The sequence below is a fragment of the Schistocerca cancellata genome, chromosome 4 (genome assembly GCF_023864275.1).
Source record: "Schistocerca cancellata isolate TAMUIC-IGC-003103 chromosome 4, iqSchCanc2.1, whole genome shotgun sequence".
NCBI classification, from domain to species: Eukaryota; Metazoa; Arthropoda; class Insecta; order Orthoptera; family Acrididae; genus Schistocerca; species Schistocerca cancellata.
The window spans coordinates 425,670,526-425,698,523 of NC_064629.1; the positions used below are offsets into that span (position 1 = coordinate 425,670,526).

Consider the following 27,998-nt stretch of genomic DNA (forward strand, 5'->3'; position numbering starts at 1 on the left):
TAATGCCCTATGGTGGTCATTATATCTGTCTCAGAGAATTGAAATTTAAAGACCCATCAATGGTGTGTATGTGTAAGAAATTACACTAACTTCCAACCTTGCTTCTAGGTGCTTCACGTTTTTTGTAAGGCACTATATTAAACCATCAGACATCAAAGAGAAAGTGATTATGTGTTACAAATAGTTGAGATCAAATGCTGCTAGTAACTTAGGTCTTTATTTATGTAAACCAACTCATCCACAGGGCCATGATGAAGCTCACTACAAATTCTTGTTTCAAACTAACTGAAATGTTGACAAACAAGTTACAAGAGGGGTATCAGTTACAACTCTTATTCACTGACTTGTTTTTCTTATGGTATGCAAACTGTCAGAGACTAAAATTCTTACTTGTTGGTCTTTATAACAACATACCCACTGCCTATCTACAGCAAGTTAATACACATGACAGTATGGCTCACACCACTCAATGGACCTTTTCAAGTATTGATATCTTTGGCCTGGAAGGCAGATTGGTTTCTCAGCTGCAGAATACATCTGAGATCTAATATAATTTGCTCTCTATTGTCAGTGGGCTGCATAATTACACACCACTCTGAACTTGTTTGAGGAACTACTCCTATCATATAATTTTCTATGTAATAACACAAATAGGCTGTCCTCTGCATTGAAATATTGACACATATGTGATAAATACGCTGATCAGCCAGAATGTTATGACTACCATCCAACTGTTAATATAAAACCGTCCAGGTGATAGCAGCCTCACCTGCTGAGGAATGACTGCTTGTCACAAATGCACAGTGCATGTAGTATCAGTGAGTGTGCTGTCTGTGTGTAGAATCTGGAAGGTGCACGATCTATCTGAGTTTGACCAAGGTCAGATTGCAATGACCTGGAGGTTTGGCATGAGCATTTCAGAAACTGCACAACTTCTCAAGTGTTTGAAAAGTACTGCTGTGAGTGTCTTCAACTAGTGGCGAAACCAAGGTGAAACCACATCTAGAGATTATGGGGTTGCGTGGCCACCCCTCAATACAGATGTTGGACGTTGCAGACTGGGCAGACTGGTAAAACAGGACAGATGGTGAACTGTGCAAGAAATGACATCAGACTTTAATGCTGGTCAGAGTAGAAGTGTGTCTGAAAACACAGTGCACCAAACACTCCTAACGATGAGCCTCCACAGCCGACTGCCCCTGCATGTGTCAATGTTAACACCACGACATCGGCAACTACTACTGAAATGGGCACTGGATGTTGGCACAGGGGCAGAGCATTGAGTGGTCTGATGAATCCCAATACCTTTTTCAGCACGTCAAAGGGAGGGCACAAATTGATTATCTTCCAGGGGAACAGCTCCTTGACACCTCTACTGCAGGACAGAGACAAACTGGTGGTGGCTCCATTATGCTCTGGAGAACATTCATGTGGGCATCCAAGGGTCCATTGGAACTTGTGCAAGGCACCATAATGGCCAAGGAATATTGTACACAGGTTGCAGATCACATATAGTCCTTCATGACAATCATTTTTTCCGAGATAATCTTTTCCAATGGCAGTGGCATTTTTCAACAAGATAATGTACCATACCACAAGGCTAGGAATCTGATGGAGTGGTTCAAAGGACACAGTAGCAAGTTCTAATTGATGTGTTAGCCCTCTAACTCACCATATCTGAACCTGATCGACCACATGTGGCATGTGATTGAATGTGGTGTCAGAGCTCATCGTCCCCCTCCCTGGAATTTACAGGAATTAGGTGACTTGTGTGTTCCGACGCAGCACCAACACCCTCCAGCAACCTACCAATGCCTCATTGCTTCCATGCCACAATGTACTGCCACTTTATCCGCACCACAGGTGAACATACTGGCTATTAGGTTGGTGGTCATAATGTTTAGGCTGATCGGTGTAGTATGAGACTGCAGTAATTTGCGATTTACTCTACACATAAACTGAATTACACGTTTTTCCCAAATATCCTTAATTTTCACAATCACATGAAATTTCTGAGGTATGGTATGAAAGGTCCATTTCACTTTTGATAGTTTTCATATGCTTATTGGAAACTATGCTGTACATTAAAAGTAAAAATCTAGTCTCACAATTTACTCAATTATGTTAATATACCTTTTTAGCCTTCAAAGTGTCTGTTGCAATATTTATTTGTTTCCTAGCTTGCTCAGGATTACCTCTGTCAATAAATATTAGGCCTGCTAGCCAGGCTGCAAGTCCAAAAGGCCAAACCCAAAACACAGCTCTCCTTGCTATGACAGTGCATCTTCCCATTGTTTCCCACAAATTAAACATACCTGCAACATAAAAAATGTGACAGTTTCCATTACTAGATTGATATTCATTAAATGGAAAATGAAATGGCATTATCATAAACAATATATACAAATTTACTGTTCTGGATCAAAATTTCCATTTACATCACAGAACAACAACATAGATTTCACTCTCCCTCCGACATCAAACGTTATTACTTGTGATGAATTGTTACTGATTTCAGGCTGTGATTTACATAAATACACATTCATATGGTAATGGAAAGTCCTGGGTTAAGTGCAAGTAATGGAAGGAGGAGAGTTAAACATCCAGACAGAAACAGATACAAGATAGAAATTGTACTTGTTATTCAAATAGTCATGGGCACAGAGCAGTCAACAGGAAATTCCCTCCTTCAGAGTTAACTAACACAAAACATTTACACACACACACACACACACCCACACACACACACACACATACACACACACACCACACACACACCACACACACACACAGAGGTAGCAAGGGAATAGGATAGAAATGTGGCACTTGCAAGCTTGCCCTGTCATAGCTACGGGATGTTACATGGGGCATATAATGATGTGACAGAGTAGGTTGGGACTGGAGGATAGAACAGAGGACGAGGACAATGTGAGTGTAGATCGATGGGGCAAAGTGGAAAGAGAGGTATGGGGACAGCTGTAGGGGTGAGTACAGGACAGGGGCCCACAGAGGTTGATGCCAAGAGGATTGCAGGATCAAATAAATACTTATTACACAATTGAAAAAGAACCAAATATATCTACAATACTTACAGACCTCCTCACAGTACATATTAATTTTAAATGGAAAAAAAATATACAGGGTGTTTCAAAAATGACCGGTATATTTGAAACGGTAATAAAAACTAAACGCGCAGCGATAGAAATACACCGTTTGTTGCAATATGCTTGGGACAACAGTACATTTTCAGGCGGACAAACTTTCGAAATTACAGTAGTTACAATTTTCAACAACAGATGGCGCTGCAAGTGATGTGAAAGATATAGAAGACAACACAGTCTGTGGGTGCGCCATTCTGTATGTCGTCTTTCTGCTGTAAGCGTGTGCTGTTCACAACGTGCAAGTGTGCTGTAGACAACATGGTTTATTCCTTAGAACAGAGGATTTTTCTGGTGTTGGAATTCCACCACCTAGAACACAGTGTTGTTGCAACAAGACGAAGTTTTCAACGGGGGTTTAATGTAACCAAAGGACCGATAAGTGATACAATAAAGGATCTGTTTGAAAAATTTCAACGGACTGGGAACGTGACGGATGAACGTGCTGGAAAGGTAGGGCGACCGCGTACGGCAACCACAGAGGGCAACGCGCAGCTAGTGCAGCAGGTGATCCAACAGCAGTCTCGGGTTTCCGTTCGCCGTGTTGCAGTTGCGGTCCAAATGACGCCAACGTCCACGTATCGTCTCATGCGCCAGAGTTTACACCTCTATCCATACAAAATTCAAACGCGGCAACCCCTCAGCGCCGCTACCATTGCTGCACGAGAGACATTCGCTAACGATATAGTGCACAGGATTGATGACGGCGATATGCATGTGGGCAGCATTTGTTTTACTGATGAAGCTCAGTTTTACCTGGACGGCTTCGTCAATAAACAGAACTGGCGCATATGGGGAACCGAAAAGCCCCATGCTGCAGTCCCATCGTCCCTGCATCCTCAAAAAGTACTGGTCTGGGCCGCCATTTCTTCCAAAGGAATCATTGGCCCATTTTTCAGATCCGAAATGATTACTGCATCACGCTATCTGGACATTCCTCGTGAATTTGTGGCAGTACAAACTACCTTAGACGACACTGCAAACACCTCGTGGCTTATGCAAGATGGTGCCCGGCCACATCGCACGGCCGACGTCTTTAATTTCCTGAATGAATATTTAGATGATCGTGTGATTGCTTTGGGCTATCCGAAACATACAGGAGGCGGCGTGGATTGGCCTCCCTATTCGCCAGACATTAACCCCTGTGACTTCTTTCTGTGGGGACACTTGAAAGACCAGGTGTACCGCCAGAATCCAGAAACAATTGAACAGCTGAAGCAGTTTAGTTTTTATTGCCATTTCAAATATACCGGTCATTTTTGAAACACCCTGTATATCTGAGATATAATCATCTTGAGGTTGAAGCTCTTCTGTCCATGTTTGCTTACAAATAGATTTGTTTTTGGATATGGTCCACCTTGAGCAAAATACAATTTCTTATTTTTCTTTTCATTTCCCACACATGTTTTGCTGAAGTTACAGCATCATCAGAGGATTTTATGTTATCTTCTTGTTGCCATATGCTGTGGATTTATTGAATTTTATGTAATTCAGTGTAGTTCTTTTGTTTCACAGTTTGTCATTTTTGCTGGTTTACCCATTATCTTCACTGTGAAGGCCTGCACTAAGCAACCTTTTGCGTCACTGTCTACAAAAAACAGAAAGTTACTTAGTGGAGGCCTTCAAAGTTAAGATAATGGGGAAACTGGCAAAAATGATAAACCGTGAAACAAAAAAACTACATTGAAACACATAAAATCAAATCTACAGAATTTGGTAACAATAACATAACATAAAACATAAAATATGTCTGGGGAATAAAAAGAAAAATAACAGATTGTGTTTTGCTCATGGTGGACCCTCTCCAAAAACAAATCTATCTGAGATATAATATGAGCCTTTTTTAAGAGGTATGTAAGTAGCTGACTGGTTGAAAGTATACCTCTATGAAATTAAAGTTCATGCATTCATTAGTGAAATATTGCTGCAGTAACATATGTGTATGTTTATTCACTGATTCAGTGTATGGACGAGGTGCAATCAAGTTCTAAGGCCTCCGATTTTTTTCTAATTAACTACTCACCCGAAATCGATGAAACTGGCGTTACTTCTCGACGTAATCATCCTGCAGACGTACACATTTTTCACAACACTGATGCCACCATTCCATGGCACCAGCGAAGGCTTCTTTAGGAGTCTGTTTTGACCACTGGAAAATCGCTGAGGCAATAGCAGCACGGCTGGTGAATGTGCGGCCACGGAGAGTCTCTTTCATTGTTGGAAAAAGCCAAAAGTCACTAGGAGCCAGGTCAGGTGAGTAGGGAGCATGAGGAATCACTTCAAAGTCGTTATCACGAAGAAACTGTTTCGTAATGTTAGCTCGATGTGCGGGTGCGTTGTCTTGGTGTAACAGCACACGCGCAGCCCTTCCCGGACATTTTTGTTGCAGTGCAGGAAGGAATTTGTTCTTCAAAACATTTTCGTAGGATGCACCTGTTACCGTAGTGCCCTTTGGAACGCAATGGGTAAGGATTATGCCCTCGCTGTCCCAGAGCATGGACACCATCATTTTTTCAACACTGGCGGTTACACGAAATTTTTTCGGTGGCGGTGAATCTGTGTGCTTCCATTGAGCTGACTGGCGCTTTGTTTCTGGATTGAAAAATGGCATCCACGTCTCATCCATTGTCACAACCGATGAAAAGAAAGTCCCATTCATGCTGTTGTTGCGCGTCAACATTGCTTGGCAACATACCACACGGGCAGCCATGTGGTCGTCCATCAGCATTCGTGGCACCCACCTGGATGACACTTTTCGCATTTTCAGGTTGTCATGCAGGATTGTGTGCACAGAACCCACAGAAATGCCAACTCTGGAGGCGATCTGTTCAACAGTCATTCAGCGATCCCCAAAACAATTCTCTCCACTTTCTCGATCATGTCGTCAGACCGGCTTGTGCGAGCCCAAGGTTGTTTCGGTTTGTTGTCACACGATGTTCTGCCTTCATTAAACTGTCACACCCACGAACGCACTTTCGACACATCCATAACTCCATCACCACATGTCTCCTTCAACTGTCGATGAATTTCAATTGGTTTCACACCATGCAAATTCAGAAAACAAATGATTGCACACTGTTCAAGTAAGGAAAATGTCACCATTTTAAGTATTTAAAACAGTTCTCATTCTCGCCGCTGGCGATAAAATTCCATCTGCCGTACGGTGCTGCCATCTCTGGGATGTATTGACAATGAACGCGGCCTCATTTTAAAACAATGCGCATGTTTCTATCTCTTTCCAGTCCGGAGAAAAAAAATCAGAGGCCTTAGAACTTGAATGCACCTCGTATATGTACATGGCAAATGACATGCAGCAGAGTGGTATGTTTGCTGTTTGCTATATGAAATTAATAACTTTATGTTTCATAGAAACATGTTACACTATCATACACTCAAATACACAACTTTGTATTCTCAATTGATGTCTTGAAAAAACTTGCCACTTTTCCTGTAGTACCCCTAAGTTCACAGTTACTTATTAGTGTGTAATTCACATAATTACAATATAACACTTTAGTATCATACTTTTCCATAAGTGTTAGATAAGCAGAAGCACAAAGTAGCAACAAACACTACTGAAATACAAAACAAAATAAAGGTTACAACAACACTGACATGCAAATCTATTGATTGCTTTCAGCAATGTCCTTATAAAACTCTTCTGCTCCTTCTGTTATGTTAAAACGCCTCCTAAATTCTAAGACATTGTTGTAGTTTTTCTTGCTGACTTGTTCTACTTTTCTGAGGTGGCTACTTTCCTCATTTCCTGCCTGCAGTTTCTAAATTTTTGCACCTCAACCTCTACAGCACTTCCATTAAGTTTCCAATATTGACAGTACATTCTTCTTAGGATTTTCATGTCATCACTTGCTGAGCTGTTATTTTGAAAGGCATCTTAGATCACTGGTCTTGAAATCCTTTGCTTCCCAACATTTATTTAGTATCTTCAAGAACTTCATAATATTCAGTCAGTGAAAGAACATGTTCAAAAATAAATGAATTGCATTCAGACCATTTTCTGGCTGGGACGCTGCAAGATTTCTGAGAAAATCCAGTAGAGCAGAGACAACTTGGTTGCATTCTTTCAGTACTGTTTCAAACCAAGCATAAAAAGCAATCCCTTCCTTTGTCTGTGCTTGGAAATAAATCCTAATGCACAAATTGTATATAGAATACTTCACCTACAGAGAGCTTTGGTATTGGCTGGTTCTGTTGCAAATCATGAAATACTTCAACCACATTTGGATTTTTCATTATTAATTATTGCATAGAACATTTTTGCACAGAGTTTGTGGCTTGTTATTAATTGTTTCTTTTTCTCTAAATCTTGTTCCTTTTGAGAATCTGTCTTTGGACAGCCCTGATGTTGCTTGAACTGTTGTGTCACATACAGATACTATCCGGCCATCTTTTTTTCCCTTATGCTGTACTTTAACAAAACAGTAATCTTCCTTTTTTGCTTCTTTCTTGGTGTTCCTTCTGCCTGACGGAAATGGATCAAACAGAGCCATGACCACGAGCTAATGCCGTTGTGTAAACCACTAATTTATTTCTATTGTTGGTTGGTTTTGGTGGCAAGTGCTTGTCTACAAGGTTCCCTCCTCCCTCCCCCAACTCCCCCCCCCCCCCCCCCCTCTGTGCCCCTCGACCCCCTCCCCAGAAAACTCTCTCATATTATCATTGACAATAATTTCCTACACAGTTATTCTTTCTTTAAAGCACAGTCTCCATTGATTGAATTTTGATTTAAATGAGTGAGAGCAAATATCAAGTTTTGCAAAAACCTAGAGTTTTCAACAACCTATAACAACAGCTTTTGATAAAACCACTTCAGCAAGTTGTCATTGTAACAAGCTTGATTTGTAACTACAAAAATCTAAATTTTTAACAACTGAGAATTTATCAACTTTTTAAAAAAGTCACCTCAATACTGCTTGACAAATGTGAAATGGAAGGTCATTCACATATACGATGTGTCTCTTAAGAGACACCAATCACATTTTGGCTGATGTTTTGGTAGATATCTGTGGTTACACTTGTGCAGTGTGTAGTTGGAGTCAACCTAAACAAATACTGCTCATCATGTCTTTCATGCAATGCCCAGTGTAGATGGAAAGTGTCAGTTTGTTTCCTGTTACAGACAAAATGATTTTGAAAATGTAATTTTATGAGCCCATTCAATATTGTTGTTGTTGTGGTCTTCAGTCCTGAGACTGGTTTGATGCAGCTCTCCATGCTAATCTATCCTGTGCAAGCTCCTTCATCTCCCAGTACCTACTGCAACTTACATCCTTCTGAATCTGCTTAGCGTATTCATCTCTTGGTTCCCCTCTACGATTTTTACCCTCCACACTGCCCTCCAATGCTAAATATGTGATCCCTTGAAGCCTCAGGACATGTCCTACCAACCAATCCCTTCTTCTAGTCAAGCTGTGCCACAAACTTCTCTTCTCCCCAATCCTATTCAATAACTCCTCATTAGTTACGTGATCTACCCACCTAATCTTCAACATTCTTCTGTAGCACCACATTTCAAAAGCTTCTATTCTCTTCTTGTCCAAAATATTCATCGTCCATGTTTCAGTTCCATACATGGCTACACTCCATACAAATACTTTCAGAAACGATTTCCTGACACTTAAATCTATACTCAATGTTAACAAATTTCTCTTCTTCAGAAACGCTTTCCTTGCTACTGCCAGTCTACATTTTATATCCTCTTTACTGTGACCATCATCAGTTATTTTGCTCCCCAAATAACAAAACTCCTTTACTACTTTAAGTGTCTCATTTCCTAATCTAATTCCCTCAGCATCACCAGACTTAATTCGACTACATTCCATTATCCTCGTTTTGCTTTTGTTGATGTTCATCTTATACCCTCCTTTCAAGACACTGTCCATTCTGTTCAATTGCTCTTCCAAGTCCTTTGCTGTTTCTGACAGAATTACAATGTCATTGACAAACCTCAAAGTTTTTATCTCTTCTCCATGTATTTTAATGTCTACTCCGAACTTTTCTTTTTTTTCTTCACTGCTTGCTCAATGTACAGATTGAATAACATCGGGGAGAGGCTACAACCCTGACTCACTCCCTTCCCAACCACTGCTTCCCTTTCATGGCCCTCGACTCTAATAACTGCCTTCTGGTTTCTGTACAAATTGTATATAGCCTTTCGCTCCCTGTATTTTACCCCTGCCACCTTTAGAATTTGAAAGAGAGTATTCCAGTCAACATTGTCAAAAGCTTTCTCTAAGTCTACAAATGCTAGAAATGTAGGTTTGCCTTTCCTTAATCTTTCTTCTAAGATAAGTCGTAAGGTCAGTATTGCCTCACGTGTTCCAACATTTCTACGGAATCCAAAATGATCTTCCCCGAGGTTGGCTTCTACCAGTTTTTCCATTCATCTGTAAAGAAGTATTTTGCAGCTGTGACTTATTAAACTGATAGTTCGGTAATTTTCACATCTGTCAACATCTGCTTTCTTTGGGATTGAAATTATTATATTTTTCTTGAAGTCTGAGGGTATTTTGCCTGTCTCATACATCTTGCTCACCAGATGGTAGGGTTTTGTCAGTACTGGCTCTCCCAAGGCTGTCAGTAGTTCTAATGGAATGTTGTCTACTCCCGGGCCTTGTTTCGACTCATGTCTTTCAGTGCTCTGTCAAACGCAGTATCGTATCTCCCATTTCGTCTTCATCTACATCCTCTTCCATTTCCATAATATTTTCCTCAAGTACATCACCCTTGTATAGACCCTCTATACACTCCTTCCACCTTTCTGCTTTCCCCTCTTTGCTTAGAACTGGGTTTCCATCTGAGCTCTTGATATTCACACAAGTGGCTCTCTTTTCTCCAAAGGTCTCTTTAATTTTCCTGTAGGCAGTATCTACAGGGTGTTTCAAAAATGACTGGTATATTTGAAACGGTAATAAAAACTAAACGAGCAGCGATAGAAATACACCGTTTGTTGCAATATGCTTGGGACAACAGTACATTTTTAGGGCAGACAAACTTTCGAAATTACAGTAGTTACAATTGTCAACAACAGATGCCGCTGCAGTCTGGGAAACTCTATAGTACGATATTTTCCACATATCCACCATGCGTAGCAATAATATGGCGTAGTCTCTGAATGAAATTACCCGAAACCTTTGACAATGTGTCTGGCGGAATGGCTTCACATGCAGATGAGATGTACTGCTTCGGCTGTTCAATTGTTTCTGGATTCTGGCGGTACACCTGGTCTTTCAAGTGTCCCCACAGAAAGAAGTCACAGGGGTTAATGTCTGGCGAACAGGGAGGCCAATCCACGCCGCCTCCTGTATGTTTCGGGTAGCCCAAAGCAATCACACGATCATCGAAATATTCATTCAGGAAATTAAAGACGTCGGCCGTGTGATGTGGCCGGGCACCATCTTGCATAAACCACGAGGTGTTCGCAGTGTCGTCTAAGGTAGTTTGTACCGCCACAAATTCACGAAGAATGTCCAGATAGCATGATGCAGTAATCATTTTGGATCTGAAAAATGGGCCAATGATTCCTTTGGAAGAAATGGCGGCCCAGACCAGTACTTTTTGAGGATGCAGGGATGATGGGACTGCAACATGGGGCTTTTCGGTTCCCCATATGCGCCAGTTCTGTTTACTGACGAAGATGTCCAAGTAAAAATAAGCTTCGTCAGTAAACCAAATGCTGCCCACATGCATATCGCCGTCATCAATCCTGTGCACTATATCGTTAGCGAATGTCTCTCGTGCAGCAATGGTAGCGGCGCTGAGGAGTTGCAGCGTTTGAATTTTGTATGGATAGAGGTGTAAACTCTGGCGCATGAGACGATACGTGGACGTTGGCGTCATTTGGACCGCAGCTGCAACACGGCGAACGGAAACCCAAGGCCGCTGTTGGATCACCTGCTGCACTAGCTGCGCGTTGCCCTCTGTGGTTGCCGTACGCGGTCGCCCTACCTTCCCAGCATGTTCATCCGTCACGTTCCCAGTCCGTTGAAATTTTTCACAGATCCTTTATTGTATCGCTTTTCGGTCCTTTGGTTACATTAAACCTCCGTTGAAAACTTCGTCTTGTTGCAACAACACTGTGTTCTAGGCAGTGGAATTCCAACACCAGAAAAATCCTCTGTTCTAAGGAATAAACCATGTTGTCCACAGCACACTTGCACGTTGTGAACAGCACACGCTTACAGCAGAACGACGACGTACAGAATGGCGCACCCACAGACTGCGTTGTCTTCTATATCTTTCACATCACTTGCAGCGCCATCTGTTGTTGAAAATTGTAACTACTGTAATTTCGAAAGTTTGTCCGCCTGAAAATGTACTGTTGTCCCAAGCATATTGCAACAAACGGTGTATTTCTATCGCTGCTCGTTTAGTTTTTATTGCCATTTCAAATATACCGGTCATTTTTGAAACACCCTGTATCTTACCCCTAGTAAGATAAGCCTCTACATCCTTACATTTGTCTTCTAGCCATCCCTGCTCAGCCATTTTGCACTTCCTGTCGATCTCATTTTTGAGACGTTTGTATTCCTTTTTGCCTGCTTCATTTACTGCATTTTTATATTTTGTCCTTTCATCAATTAAATTCAATATTTCTTCTGTTACCCAGGGATTTCTACTAGCCCTCGTCTTTTTACCTACTTGATCCTCTGCTGCCTTCACTACTTCATCCCTCAGAGCTACCCATTTGTCTTCTACTGTATTTCTTTCCCCCATTCCTGTCAATTGTTCCCTTATGCTGTCCCTGAAACTCTGTACAACCTCTGGTTTAGTCAGTTTATCCAGGTCCCATCTCCTTAAATTCCCACCTTTTTGCAGTTTCTTCAGTTTTAATCTACAGTTCATAGCCAATAGATTGTGGTCAGAGTCCACATCTGCCCCTGGAAATGTCCTACAATTTAAAACCTGGTTCCTAAATCTCTGTCTTACCATTATATAATCTATCTTATACCTTTTAGTATCTCCAAGCTTCTTCCATGTATACAACCTTCTTTTATGATTCTTGAACCAAGTGTTAGCTATGATTAAGTTATGCTCTGTGCAAAATTCTAACAGACGGCTTCCTCTTTCACTTCTTAGCCCCAATCCATATTCACCTACTATGTTTCCTTCTCTCCCTTTTCCCACTCTCAAATTCCAGTCACCCATGACTATTAAATTTTCATCTCCCTTCACTACCTGAATAATTTCTTTTATCTCATCATACATTTCTTCAATTTCTTCGTCATCTGCAGAGCTAGTTGGCATATAAACCTGTACTACTGTAGTAGGCATGGGCTTTGTGTCTGTCTTGTCCACTATAATACGTTCACTATGCTGTTTGTAGTAGCTTACCCGCACTCATATTTTTTTCTATTCATTATTAAACCTACTCCTGCATTACCCCTATTTGATTTTGTATTTATAACCCTGTATTCACCTGACCAGAAGTCTTGTTCCTCCTGTCACCGAACTTCACTAATTCCCACTATATCTAACTTTAACCTATCCATTTCCCTTTTTAAATTTTCTAACCTACCTGCCCAATTAAGGTATCTGACATTCCACACTCTGATCTGTAGAATGCCAGTTTTTTTTCTCCTGATAACGATGTCCTCTTGAGTAGTCCCCACCCGGAGATCCGAATAGGGGACTATTTTACCTCCGGAATATTGTACCCAAGAGGACGCCATCATCATTTAACCATACAGTAAAGCTGCATGCCCCCGGGAAAAATTACGCTGTAGTTTCCCCTTGCTTTGAGCCGTTCGCAGTATCACAACAGCAAGGCCGTTTTGGTTAATGTTACAAGGCCAGATCAGTCAATCATCCAGACTGTTGCCCCTGCAACTACTGAAAAGGCTGCTGCCCCTCTTCAGGAACCACACGTTTGTCTGGCCTCTCAACAGATACCCCTCCGTTATGGTTGCACCTATGGTACAGCTATCTGTATCGTTGAGGCACGCAAGCCTCCCCACCAATGGCAAGGTCCATGGTTCATGGGGCCCTAATTAGTCTCCTGCAATATTCATTTCATTGGTATGAATTAACAGGAATAGTAAAACAGGAAGAAAAACCAGTACTCCAGCAGTGACTGAACAGCCGTGCTGCAGGACAGTAACAGTCATTGTGGGCCAGGACAGTGCTGTCACTGGTGGTGTACTGGTGGTTATTCCATGAGTTTTAATGTCACTGTTAATTCATACTGATAAAACAATAAAACTCCATTTTAAAAATAATTTTGTTTGTAACAGGAAATAGACTGATGCTTTCTGTTGACACTGGATTTCACTTAAGAGATGTGATGAGTACTATTTCATTGGGCTCACTCCAGCAACACATGGCAAAAAATAAATTGCAAATATCTGCCAAAACACCAGAGAAAATGTGTCTGATGACTCTTAGGAGAGACACCCTGAATAAGGAATAGGTGTAGCTTCAAAACTGGACATTGTGGGGCTTCCTTCATGATTTCTCTTCAGTCACTAAAATTTTCTCTCCTTTCAACATTGTTTTATTAGTCATCACACTTTTTGCATTCTTTTTACTAAGTATGATTCCAACTAGTTGTGTGAAAAGCCATCAATTCCATAAAACTTAAGTTTTTCTAAGAAAGTAACATGATCTACGCAAGAAATGCCATGGAGAAATCACAAAACAAAAACTGCCAATATTTTATTATTTAGGGTGTGTAATATTTGGTGAGTGAATGTATAAACAGCATTCCCAGTCAAGCAGTCCTGTTACAATCCAAACTGTGATGTGCTAAGAAAATTGTTTCTTCTTAAATGTGAGAGTACTCTTGAGTATATTACTGTTTTGAATATTTTGCAAAAATATGTCAGTAAAGAAACTGGATGATAATTAGTGAAGTCTTCCTTGTCATCTTTCTAATAAAGATGATTAACAACTGCTTACTTTAATCTGTCTCAAAACATTCCCTATGCCAGTGATGCATTACATATATCACTAAGAACAGTACTTATAAAATTAGAACAATTTTTCAGAATTCAGATGGAAATTCCATCAACACCACATGAACTTATGTTTTATTTTGAATTTTTATAGTTTTGTTAATTTCAGTAAAGGATGTTGGTGGTATTTCTAGTTGCAAAATGTTTTGTTGAAATGTGTTTTTGATATATTCTCTTTCTTCTTAAACTCAAACATTTCATCCTATTTTTGCTGCTATATTTAATACCTGCTACTTGTGAATTATCAGCCACAACACTATTGTTTAGTTTAATTGCTATGGTATATTGTACACTGACTGGTTGTCTTGTCTCCCATTTCCCAATATTCCATACAGTTTTAATCTTATTATCTGTCAGCAGTGCATATTTCTGGACATTTTAGTGACTTTCCTGAAAATGCTAAAGTATGTTTTGTAGAATGCTAATAATATCAAATCTTTACTTATTCTGTCCTCTATATCAGTTTCTCTTTTCCCCTTTCATCAAATTTTTAATCTCTTTAGTTATTTATGACTTACTTACTTTCTTAATGACTTTATGGATAACTATATAGTAAAGCTACTTTCAAATTGTAACATCAATTTACTATGTAATATATTGGATTTCAAATTAGCATCTCTTTCTACATATACCCCACCCCATACAACCACTTTTGAATCAGTCTTCAAATATTATACCCTGTTATGATTAATAAGCGAGACTGCTCGCTATGAATGTGTCTAACATTCTACATTGTATATTTAAATTAATTGTGAATCATTATCAGAAAGTTCATTCTGAGCACCATGTATGTTATTAATCAGAGTCTTGCTAATTTGCTACACGAGCTGGAAAATATGCAACTGAAATCAGATTGAAACAGCCAAAAAATGATTTCAGTTCATTTTTCCTGTCACAGTCTTTTAAGAAATCTACACTGAAACCTCCACAAAGTAGCAACTGTTTCTTCTTGTCTGATAAATAAGCCAATCAATGCATCTAGAAACATACTACAAGTAGTTTACATATATCATATACAACTGTGTTCAAGATGGCGGAGAGTAAGGGGTTAAGTGAAGTTGTACCCCCAGTTTTTATGAATTCTCGTAAGTTATCAGGCATCAAAAGTGAAAACAAGGCATGTGTATTCAAATAAAGAGATACGTAAACATACAGAATACGGCACTGCACTCAGAAACACCTCTATAAGACAAAAAGTGTCTGATGCAGTTGTTAGATCAGTTACTGCTACAATGGCAGGTTATCATGATTTAAGTGAATTTGAACATGGTGTTATAGTTGGTGCACAAGTGATGGGATACAGCATCTCTGAGGTAGTGATGAAGTGGGAATTTTCCCGTACGACCATTTCACAAGTGTACCATGAATATCAGGAATCCAGTAAAACATCAAATCTCCAATATTGCTGCAACCAGAAAAAGATCCTGTAAGAATGGGACCAATGACGACTAAAGAGAATCGTTCAATGTGACAGAAAATTGGTGCAGATTTCAATGCTGGGCCATCAACAACTGTCAGCGTGCAAACTATTCAATGAAATATCATCACTATGGGCTTTCAGAGCCAAAGGCCCACACTCATGTACCTTTGATGACTGCACAACACAAAGCTTTATGCCCTGCCTGAACCCGATGTGATGAAGCAAGCTGGGATAATTTTAATTCCCCTCTTGTTTTGCCATCTGCCTCCTTAGAATTCATTTTTTTCCATTTTAACTAATTACCATTAACATATCTGAATACTATCTCATTTCCATAAAACAGAAAGGTTGGCCCTCAGTTTTAAAGAATATAACACCAGATCTAATTTTGTGCTTAGGTTTATGTGCGTAATTGATTTTTCTAATTTATTTTGACTATCCCTAGTTACTATCTTTTGTTATAGGGAAAAATCAGTAACTGTTTCATAACTTGAATCCTGTTGTTGACATATAAACAAATATAAATTCTATACTAATTATAAACATTTGGAAGATGAAATACTAGTAACCTTAAAGTATCTATTTGGCTCTGTTCGAAAACATGTTAGCAAAACCAGCCCTGAATTAATTCCAAAGTAATTACCAGTTTTGTCAAAAGTATTGTTTGCATAATGATATTTGTTAATCTCATGATTTAAGAAAATAATCTGGCCTAACTCTTGCAGTAGAAGAAACTGTTATAAAGATGCAATTTTTCATTGTATTCAGTTAATTTAATGAGTTAAGTTTTAATTGTAATTTCTGTAAATTTAACTTTAAACCATGTGTACTTTCAGTAACTATTATTGTGATGATATATAAAGGCCCAATTTTTGGTCCAGAGACAGTCAGTCCACAGTCAAGTTTCAAATGAAGAAATAGAGCAAGTACAACCGCTACACCAACATTGGACTGTTGATGACCGAAAATATGTTGCCTGGTTGGACAAGTCTTATTTCAAACTGTATCGAGCAGATGGATGAGTATGGGTATGGAGACAACCTCATGAATCCATGGACCGTGAAAGTTAGGAGGAGCTATTCAAACTGGTAGAGGCTCTGTAATGGTGTGAGGCACGTCCAGTTGTAGTGACATGGGACCCCTGATATTTCTAGGTAGGACTCTGACAGGTGACACATACACAAGCATCCTGTCTGATCACCTGCATCCACTCATGTTCATTGTGCATTCCAATGGACTTTGGCAATTCCAGCAGGACAATGTGACACCCCACACATCCAGAATTGCTACAGAGTGGCTCCAGAAACTCTCTTCTGTCTTATGAGCTTAAACACATCTGCTGGCCACAAAACTCCCCAGACATGAACATTATTGAGCATATCTGGGATGCCTCGCAACGTGCTGTTCAGAAAAGATCTCCACCCTCTCATACTCTTACAGATTTATGGACAGTGCTGCAGGATTCATGGTGTCAATTCCCTCCAGCACTACTTCAGACATTAGTCAAGTCCATGCCATATTATGTTGTGGCACTTCTGCATGCTCGTGGGGGGGGGACTCTGAGCAGTATTTGGAAAGTGTACCAGTTTCTTTGACTCTTCAGTGTATAACAGCAGTCCTCGACAAAGTTCAAAGTCTTGTGCTACACACACACACACAAATATCCAACCAATACAAGATGTAAGTGTGTAATGAGATGAGCACATTGACAAATCCAAACACATTGAAACTACAAACTCACTGCACGAAATTTTGTGCAGATCAATGGAGGAAGCAAAGCACTGGCTGATGGGCTCAAAACACTTAAAGTGAATGTAATAAACTAAAGACTGCCAATTGGGCCAAAAGCAGAAGTAACAAAGGAGAAATGTATACATGGATCTCTATGTTACTATTACCTGTACTTTGATTCAGAGAATGCATCTCCACAATTAAAGTGTATTTTCATTTACCAATAACATTTTGGGAATGCCTTGAGAAGAAGACATTGCCTGTTGACATATTTTGTGACCTGTCTAAGGCCTTTGACTGGTATGCCACTACTGGATCTGAGGAAATATGGGCAACAGGCTCTAATCCTGTCTACAGGGCAGACAATTACAATGTTTGCAGATGACACAAGTATTGTGATTGACAATAAAACATTCACCAACCTAGAGGTAAATGCCAAACAATTACTTGCAGATGTTCTGAACTAGTTCACAGTAAATTCTCTATCAATAAACCTCACCAAAACCAATTACATTCATTTTCATTCTAATCACAAAAGTACACAGGAGGTAAACACTGCACATGAGAGCCAGTAGATACAGCGCATACATTGTTTAAAGTTCTTAGGCGTTCATATAGATTATAGGCTTAATAGGGAAGAGCACATCTACCAAACCCTGAAAAGACTTAGCTCAGCACCATTTGCAATGTGGGTAAAGACCAAAATCAAAGACATCAGCGTCTCAAAATCTAACTACTTTGGCTACTTACATTCACGTACATGTTATGGAATAATCTTCTGAGACAATTCAATGCTGTCAAAAAGTCTGAAAAGTCTTTGCAAGTTAATAAAAGGTTGTCCAAATTTTGTGTGGAGTGTATCCAAGAACCACATGTCATATTTTTTTTAAGCAAATAGGGGTATTAACCACTGCCTCACAATATCCCTTTTCAATCATGACATTCACGCTTCACAGTCCTTCTTAATATTAAATGAATGTGGTGTCTGTTCTTTTGGGCATGTTCAAAAGAACAGACACCTTGTTGATCCAGCAGCCACTATGGATTAAGACACAAAGAAATTACAGAACATTGGCTATTAGTGGGCATTGATTCAAATCAATAAGAAAAGTTGAAAATTCATACTGGACTGGGATTTGAACCCAGGTCTCCTGCTTATGAGGCAGATGCACCGACCATTGCACCATTTTGACACAGTGGTCATTGCAGTTGCATGGACTACCCTAGCATGCCCCCCACTAGACCCAAATTCTCAACTTATCCACACACTACTAATATGGTGCCACTTGCCCGTTATCCTCATTACTTGCAGCATTTTGCTGATTCCTGTAAGAGTTCAAGCCTGGTGTGCATTGGCACTGAAGAAACAAGGGTAGTCCTTGCCTTAATTATATACATAGACCGTGGTGTCTGTTCTTTTGGACATGTCAGTGCATCTGCCTAGTAAGCAGGAGACACAGCTTTGAATCCCAGCCTGGCACAAATTTTCAACTTTCTCAACTGATATGAATCAATTGTCACTCACAGCCAATGTTCTGAAAGAACAGCCACCTCATATATATAATTAAGGTGAGGACAGCCAATGATCTCTTCAGTGCATATGCAAACCAAAATGGAACTGTTGCGGGAATCTGTGAAATGCCACGAGTAATGAGGATAATAGGCTAGAGGCTACATAAGTAGTGTGTGGATATGTTGAGAATTTGGGTCTGGCAGGAGGTGTGCCAGGTTATCCCATGCAGTTGTGATGACCACTGTATCTGTATCAGCACATTTAACTAGTAAGCAGCAGACCTGGGTTTGAAGCCCAGTTCAGCACAAATTTTCAACTTTCCCCATTGATTTTAATCAATGACCACTCATAGTCAATTATGTAATTCCTTTGTGTCTTAAAATAAAGGAGTCTCTCCATCATCATAACACTATAAGGAAATGTGACATACACTATGACCAGAAAATTTTGTCTCTGGTGCAAAAAGGTGTAAAATATAAAATATACAAGCACAAAAATCTTTGACAGTCTTCCAAGTAGTATTAAGTGTCTATGGTGTAACAATATACTATTTGAAAGTAAACTAAAGGAATTTGTGCTTGAAAAGATGAATTCTTAAACAGAGCCATGCTGGGTAGCTGTGCAGTCTCAGGCACCTTGTCATGTTTCGCGTGACTCCCCCCATCAGAGGTTCGAGTCCTCCCTCAGGCCTGTGTGTGTGTGTGTTGTCCTTAGCCTACATTAGTTTTAAGTTAGATTAAGTAGAGTGTAAGGTTAGGGACTGATGACCTCAGCAGTTTGGTCCCATAGTACTTACCACAAATTTCCATTTTCTTTAGCAGAGACAGATAAGATTATTTCCCATGTATTTCTGTGTATTCCTGCTTTAATGTGATTTACTGCTTTCATTACATTAATTATGTTCTGTAAGTCAAGAAGATGGTCTATTTTTACTGTATAAATAACTTTAAATGATATCTGAAAATTGTAGCTTAACCTCTGTTTGTGAGTGTAATTAGAACTCACTGATTGCGTTTTTTATTATTGTTTTTTAATTTTTATTCTTAAACTTTGTCTGTAGTCCTTAATGATATGAATATAATAATGAGTTAAATGTTTTGACTCATTCCACAGCCATGCATTACCAAGTGTAAATGGATTTGTGGTATATGTATCACAGTAAATAAAAATAAATAAATGAATACAATATTTTCAAATGATTACAGTGTACACATACAAGTAGTTTCTGGAATGTCCATTCACTCATACTGTTTTTAGACTCTCAGTAAGGTGTTTTAGAAGTTGTACACTTGAGTAGGGAGTTTTTTTTTTTTCAGGAACTCTCAGTCTGTGTGATATATTCAGCTGGCCTTTATTTTTTGTGTGGTATAAATGAACACCTGTATTTTTTTCTAGTAATGTATTGCCTTTGATTAATGACAGTATTGTTCTCTATATATGCATAGATGAAAAATTCAATACTTATACACTACTGGCCATTAAAACTGCTGCACCAAGAAGAAATGCAGATGATAAACGGGTATTCGTTGGACAAATATATTATACTAGAACTGACGTGATTACATTTTCACGCAATTTGGGTGCAGAAATCCTGAGAAATCAGTACCCAGAACAACTACCTCTGGCCGTAATTGACTTACTTGACTTGACTTAATTCCTTTGGCCCCTATGGGGGCATAAGGCATCCAGGAGAACTTGCCATCCGTCTCTGTCTTTGGCCATTTGCCTCAATTCTGCCCAGGTCTTGCCAACTCTTTTTGCTTCCCCTTCCACTGTCCTCTTCCATGTGCCCCTAGGTCTTCCTCTCTTCCTTGTTCCCTGGGGATTCCATTCCAATGCTTTTTTCTCGATGGCTCCATCTGGTTTTCTCAAGGTGTGCCCCAACCAGCCCCACTTTCTCTCTCGTATCTGGTCTTCTATAGGTATCTGGTTTGTTATTCGCCAGAGCTCCTCATTACATATTTTTTCTGGCCACCAGATATTCATGATGCGTCGAAGACATCTATTTATGAAGCTTTGTAACTGGGTTGTTATCTTTTTATCCATTTTCCAGCTTTCACTGGCGTACAGAAGGACAACCTTCACATTTGTATTAAAAATACGGATTTGGGTTTTGTGTGTGATATTTATATTTTTCCATATTGGATACAATTGTATGAAGGCGGCATTTGCCTTTTTAATGCGGTTTTTCACGTCATCTCCAGCTCCACCATCTTCCGCCACTATACTACCCAGATACAGGAATGAGTTGACAGTCTCCACTCGCTGCTCACCTATTAACAGGGGCATCTCCATGTTACCTGAATTTACTCTCATTTCCTTTGTTTTGCCTGTATTTATCTTGAGGCCAGCAGTCTCTGCTTCTTCTTTCAGCAAGCTTAATTTAGCTTGCATATCAGTCAGCCTTGGAGCTAATAAAACTATGTCGTCTGCAAAATCCAAATCCTCCAGACGTTCGTGGATCCCCCACTGGATTCCTCGTCTCCTGCCTGCTGTGACTCTTCTCATAACAGAGTCTAGAATGAGTAGAAAAAGTGTTGGTGACAAAATGCAACCCTGCCGGACTCCAGTTGTTACTTTTATGGGCTCTGTCATATTTCCCTTGTGGAGTATGCAGCATTCGTAGCCATCATATAGATCTTTTATGATGTTTAAGATCTTCTGTGGTATGCCATACTTCCGCAACACCTGCCAGAGCACTTTATGTTTCACGGAATAGAAGGCCTTTTGAAAATCAATGAATGCCAGGTACATGGTTGCTTGGAATTCTTTGCTTTGCTCTAAGATGATCCTAAGAGTGTTAATAAGATCAACACAGCTGCGTTGTGCCCTAAAACCGGCCTGTTCTTTACGCAGTCGCTTTTCAAGGGATTCTTTAATTCTGTTTAAAATAATTCTGGTGAGGACCTTACTGGGCACTGACAAAAATGTAATACCACGCCAGTTGTTACAGTCTGACAAATTTCCCTTTTTTGGGAGCTTTACCACCAAGCCATTTTTCCACTCCTTTGGAGATTTCTCTTCAAGCCAAATATGCTTCAACAAAGGATGGAGCATTTTAACAGTACTTTCAGTATCGGCTTTTAAGAGCTCCAGTGCTATGTTGTCTAGGCCTGGAGTCTTTGTATTTTTTAGTGTTTTCAAGGCAATCCTAATTTCGTCCATTGTGGGGCACTGCAAATTTATATTTTGGTCTTCTTCGACTTCCTCTGGAACATCTCGTACTTGTTTCTCTTGGTTGTCTTCACAATTTAACAGTTCCCTGAAGTGCTCCTCCCATCTCTGTAGCTGTGCCTGTTGAGTTGTAAGCATCACACCATTCTTGTTCTTAACTGGTCCTTCATGTCTGAAGTTCTTCATTGACAACCGTTTGGTAATGTTGTAGAGGTCTTTCATATTTCCTTGTCTTGCTGCCTCTTCTGCTAATTTTGCTTGCTCATCTATCCATTTCCTTTTATCTCGACATAGCAATGTTTTCACTTTTTTGTTTGCCTCCATGTATTCTTTATGCGCTTCGCTCTTCTGCGCTCTTGTCTTACAAAAATTTAACTTAAGTTTTAGTTCTTTCCTGTGGCTGATTTCATTCCACGTAGCATTGGAGATCCATTCCTTCCTTTGATGTGCCTTAAATCCTAGGATTTTTCCTCCCACATCTAAATAACAGTTCTTGATTTTTTGCCAGCACGTTTCAATTCCCTCTTCCATAAAGTTTCCTTCAGAGAGGACCTGGAATCTGTTTTGTAGTTCAAGGGCAAATGTTTCTTTGATCTGTTGGTCTTTTAATCTTGCCACCTCTATTTTCTTGCACCTATGATTGAGCTTGGTTCTATTTGCCACTATCTTCAGTCTGAATTCCGCCAAAACTAGGTGGTGGTCACTTCCAACCTCTGCCCCTCTTCTATTTCTGACATCTAACAGAGAGTGTCGGAACTTGCGGCTTATGACTATGTGGTCTATTTGATTTTCGGTAACGTGGTCTGGAGAAACCCATGTTATCTTATGGCAGTTACGATGTGGAAACAATGTGCCTCCAATGACTAGGTCATGTTGAGCGCATGTATCTATCAACAGTTCACCATTTACATTCCTGATTCCCATGCCATGCACGCCCATGATATGTTCAAGCCCTTCATTTTCTGAACCAACTTTTGCATTCAAGTCACCCATTAAAATTTTTATGTCCCTAGAATTTATCTGTCTAAGAACTCCGTTAAGCTCTGTATAAAATGCATCTTTTAATTCTCCTTTAGCTATTTCAGTAGGTGCATAGCATTGAATTACAGTGACATATCGCACATTTGTTTTAAAGCGTGCAGTTATTATCCGTTCTGAGACTGGTTTCCACTCCAGTAAGCTCTTCTAGCTGCTTTTAGATAGTAAGAGCCCTACACCATTCTTGTGCATCGCGTCCTCACCGGTCTGACCCGCATACAGCAACACTCCACCATTTTGTGTTTGGAATTCCCCAGATTCTGGCCACCTTACTTCACTTAGTCCCAATATATCTAGTCGATAGTTCTCCATCTCTTTTTCAACTTGTCTTAGCCTTCCTGCCTCTCTCAACGTCCTTACATTCCAAAAACCGATACGGGTTTTCCTTTTCAGGCCAAAGGTCATATCCTTAAGATCCATCCGGCTGTTTCTCCTTTTAGTTTCTGTGATATGTGTTTTTTGGTGGTGCGGGTTATCAGCCCACAGCCCCCGAGTGTCCTGGTGGGGCTGCCACCTCATGGCCTGGACACCTGCCAAGGTTTTATTTCAGGGCCTTACCCCTTAGATAGCTTGTCTTCACCACGACTACAGAACGCTATCCATCCCTTCACAGTAAGGCCTATGTGCATCAACGTTGTTCTGGTTTCCAACGATCTTCCGCTGTCCACATTAGGGGACTGTGTCTGCTGCCACACAATCACAAGGAGGAAAAGGAAATGAAGGGAATGTATAGGATGGGACAGAACAGAATAGGATAGGACAGTACACTAGACGGGATGTTGTGAGACACACTTTGTCTGGATCCTCTATGGAGACCTGTCCGGCTTGGGATGCCCTGCCGGTAGTTACACCACCGCCGGCATAGCCCTCCACTTCATTGGATCACACAAACCCCCTCACCCACACGGACAGTGTTTCGTTAAGGCGGTGTCTCCTGAGGGGGTCTGGCCATAATAACGGACTTGATATGCCTGGGCATTGAGTCAAACAGAGTTTGGATGGCGTGTACAGGTACAGCTGCCCATGCAGCTTCAATACGATACCACAGCTCATCAAGAGTAGTGCCTGGTGTGTTATGATGAGCCAGTTGCATGGCCACCATTGACCAGACGTTTTCAATTGGTGAGAGATCTGGAGAATGTGCTGGCCAGGGCAGCAGTCAAACATTTTCTGTATCCAGAAAGGCCCGTACAGGACCTGCAACATGTGGTCATGCATTATCCTGTTGAAATGTAGGGTTTCGCAGGGATCGAATGAAGGGTAGAGCCACGGGTCATAACACATCTGAAATGTAACGTCCACTGTTCAAAGTGCCGTCAATGCGAACAAGAGGTGACCGAGATGTGTAACCAATGGCACCCCATACCATCACGCCGGGTGATATGCCAGTATGGTGATGATGAATACACGCTTCCAGTGTGCGTTCACCACGATGTTGCCAAACACAGATGCGACCATCATGATGCTGTAAACAGAACCTGGATTCATCCGAAAAAAATGACGTTTTGCCATTCGTGCAACCAGCTTTGTCGTTGAGTACACCACCACAGGCGCTCCTGTCTGTGATGCAGCATCAAGGGTAACCGCATCCATGGTCTTCGAGCTGATAGTCCGTGCTGCCGCAAACATCGTCGAACTGTTTGTGCAGATGGTTGTTGTCTTGCAAACGTCCCCATCTGCTGACTCAGGGATTGAGACATGGTTGTACGATCTGTTACAGCCGTGCGGATAATATGCCTGTCATCTTGACTGTTCATGATACGAGGCCAATGGGATCCAGCACGGTGTTCTGTATTACCCTCCTGAACCCACCGATTCCATATTCTGTTAACAGTCATTGGATCTCGACCAACGCGAGCAACAATGTCGCGATACGATAAACCGCAATCGCGATAGGCTACAATCCGACCTTTATCAAAGTCAGAAATGTGTTGGTTCACATTTCTCCTCCTTACACGAGGCATCACAACAACATTTCACCAGGCAACGCTGGTCAACTGCTGTTTGTGTATGAGAAATCGGTTGGAAACTTTCCTCATGTCAGTACGTTGTAGGTGTCGCCACCAGTGCCAACCTTGTGTGAATGCTCTGAAAAGCTAATCATTTGCATATCACAGCACCTTCTTCCTGTCAGTTAAATTTCGCATCTGTAGCACATCATCTTTGTGGTGTAGCAGTTTTAATGGCCAGTAGTGTAGATTATGAAAAACAGTTCTGTATAAGTCTGTTTGTTTTTAATTCAAAATTGTCCTAATGCTCTTTTTTGCAGTACAAAAATTCTTTTTCTGTTGTTGCTGCTGTAATTTCCCCAAACAGTAATTCCATACAGTAAGTATTTCCAGGGGCAGGTGTGAATTCTGGCAACAACTAATTCATTATGAACTGCAAATTAAAACTGAAGAAATTACAGAAAGGTAGGAAATTAAGGAGGTGGGGCCTGGATAAGTTGAAAGAATCAAAAATTGTTGAGATTTTCAGAGGGAATATTACGGAATTATTGACTAGAAGAGAGGAAAGAATACAGCAGAAGATGAATAGGTAGCTTTGAGAGATGAAATAGTGAAGGTAACATAGGATCAAATAGGTGAAAAAGACAAGGCCTAGTAGAAATCCTTGGATATCACAGGAGAAACTGAACTTAACTGGTAAAAAGAGAAAATATAAAAATGTTGCAAATGAAGCAGGCAAAAATAAATACAAAGTCTAAAAAATGAGATTGACAGGGAGTGCAAAATGGGCAAGCAGGAATGCCCAGAGGACAAATGTAAGGATTTAGAAGCAGTTGTATGACTATCAAGTGCTCAGATGGAAAACCAATACTAAGCAAGGAAGGGAAAGGTGGAAAGAATATATAGGGGGTCTATACAAGGGGGAGTAACTTGATGGCAATAATACAGAAAGGGAAGAGGATGTAGGTGAAGATGAGATGGGAGATACAATATTGTGAAAATAATGTGACAGAGCACTGAAAAACCAAAGTAAAAGCAAGGCCCCTGGAGTAAACGACATTTCATCACAACCACCAATAGCCTTAGGAGAACCAGGCATGACAAAACTCTTCCATCTGGTGTGTAAGGTGCATGAGACAGGCAAAATACCTCATACTTCAAGACCAATGTAATAATTCCAGTTACAAAGACAGTAGTTGCTCTTGGATGTGATAGATGTTCTGTGCCATTCTGAACATCATGAAAATACAAGCAGAAGTAAAATGTAAGGGACTAAAGACTAGAATCATTTCCATTTAGTGTGAACATGTAAAAAAAGGAGAAGTTGCAACATATGTAAAAGTTGGACACAAATAAAAAATATCAAAACAAGCAGTTTTTGTGTAGATCAGGACCTATAAGAATGTGCTTTTGAGTTTTCACTGCAGAATACTTCTCTTGTAATTGTATATATTATGAAACAGTTTGCACGTTATGCTAACAAAAAACTCCTATGTACAGTGTAGCGTGCTCTATTTTAACCATTATTGGTGTTTTTACTGTGGTCTTCAGTCAGAAGACTGGTTTGATGTAGCTCTCCATGCTATTGTACCTTTGCAAGCCTCTTATCGCTGAATAACTACTGGAATCTATGTCCTAAATCTGCTTACTGTATTTATGTCTTAGTCTCCCTCCACTATTTTTACAGTCCACACTTCCCTCCAATACTGCTTAACACAGTCACGTTGATTAAATATGTAGGTGTAACATTGCAGAGTAATATGAAATTGAATGAGCATGTTAAGGATTGTAGTAGGGAAGGTGAATGGTCAACTTTGTTTTATTGGTAGAATTTTAGGAAAGTGTGGTCCATTTGTGAAGAAGACCACTTACAGGACACTAGTGCAACCCACTGTTGAGTGCTCTTTGAGTGTTTTGTATCCACAACAGGTCTGATTGATGGAAGACATTGAAGCAATTCAAATGTGGGCTGCTGGATTTGTTACCAGTTAAGTTCAAACAACATGCAAGTAGTATGGAGATGCTTCAGAAACTCAACTGGGAATCATTGGAGGGAAGGGATATTTCTTTCAATGACAACTATTGAGAAAATTAGAGAATTGGCATTTGAGGCTGACTGCAGAATGATTCTACCACTGCCAACATAAATTTCATGTACAGATGATGAAGATAAGATTAGAGGGATTAGGGCTTGTGTAGAGGCATAAAGGCAGTTGTTTTTCCTTTGCTCTATTTGCGAGTGTAACAGGAAAGGAAATGACTAGTAGTGATACAGTGTATCCGCTGCCACACACCATATGGTGGCTTGTAGAGTATGTATGTAGATGTAGATCACTTCAGAATTTTCTACATCTTCTAGACATACAAGAAGCTCATCTATCTGGTTTTTCAGCTCCCTAGTGTCCTGATGAAACAAACTACTTTCATTTACAATGAAATGAATGTGTTACAAAGTGCTGAAGTCTTCCTTAGCTTCTAATTTCTAGCATGCATCCCTGTGCAGCCAACAAGTCTGTGTGAACAGAATATCCCTTTTTCTCTTGATGTACTGATACTGATGAATTTTTCTCCAGCTTGTCCTAAAAATACACCCTTTCAAGAAAGTATTGGGGTGTTTTGACTGATCCACATATACTTTTGACCAGTGTACTGGTCTAGGTTTAGAACATGGAAATTCTAAAAGTGCTCATCAACAACTTCAACTTTCTAGGTTCCAGCAACTCTGAGTTTTGCAATGCTGAGTTACTTTGAGAGTTAAAAGAAAATTTTAAATTTAACTTAACCTAGGTATCTGTGACATCTGTTAGATGAAAGTGTGTTACTTATATTCAAGAAAATAACAATAGTAGGTGTTACATTAATGGTGTCTGCCCTTATTTACAATTATGCTGTGAAATGGAAGCAGAGCTACCAATTAATAAGATAATATAACGTAATAATAATAATTATTATTTTATAACTGTCCTCTGGAACCATACACTATGGGAAATAATTACCTGAACATGCATGCTGTGGTACTATGTCAAATATGTTCTCCATATT

General features: G+C 40.1%; 1 protein-coding gene across 3 annotated transcripts in view; it reads right to left on the minus strand.

Annotated features, from left to right (window-relative positions):
* LOC126184712 (1-acyl-sn-glycerol-3-phosphate acyltransferase alpha) overlaps positions 1-27,998 on the minus strand; it is a 683,439-nt gene that overhangs the window by 22,809 nt on the left and 632,632 nt on the right. For all 3 annotated transcript variants that reach the window (XM_049927235.1, XM_049927234.1, XM_049927233.1), the window contains one exon: positions 2,134-2,315. In XM_049927235.1, coding sequence (XP_049783192.1) covers positions 2,134-2,315 — 182 coding nt within the window. The remainder of the gene's footprint in view (positions 1-2,133; positions 2,316-27,998) is intronic.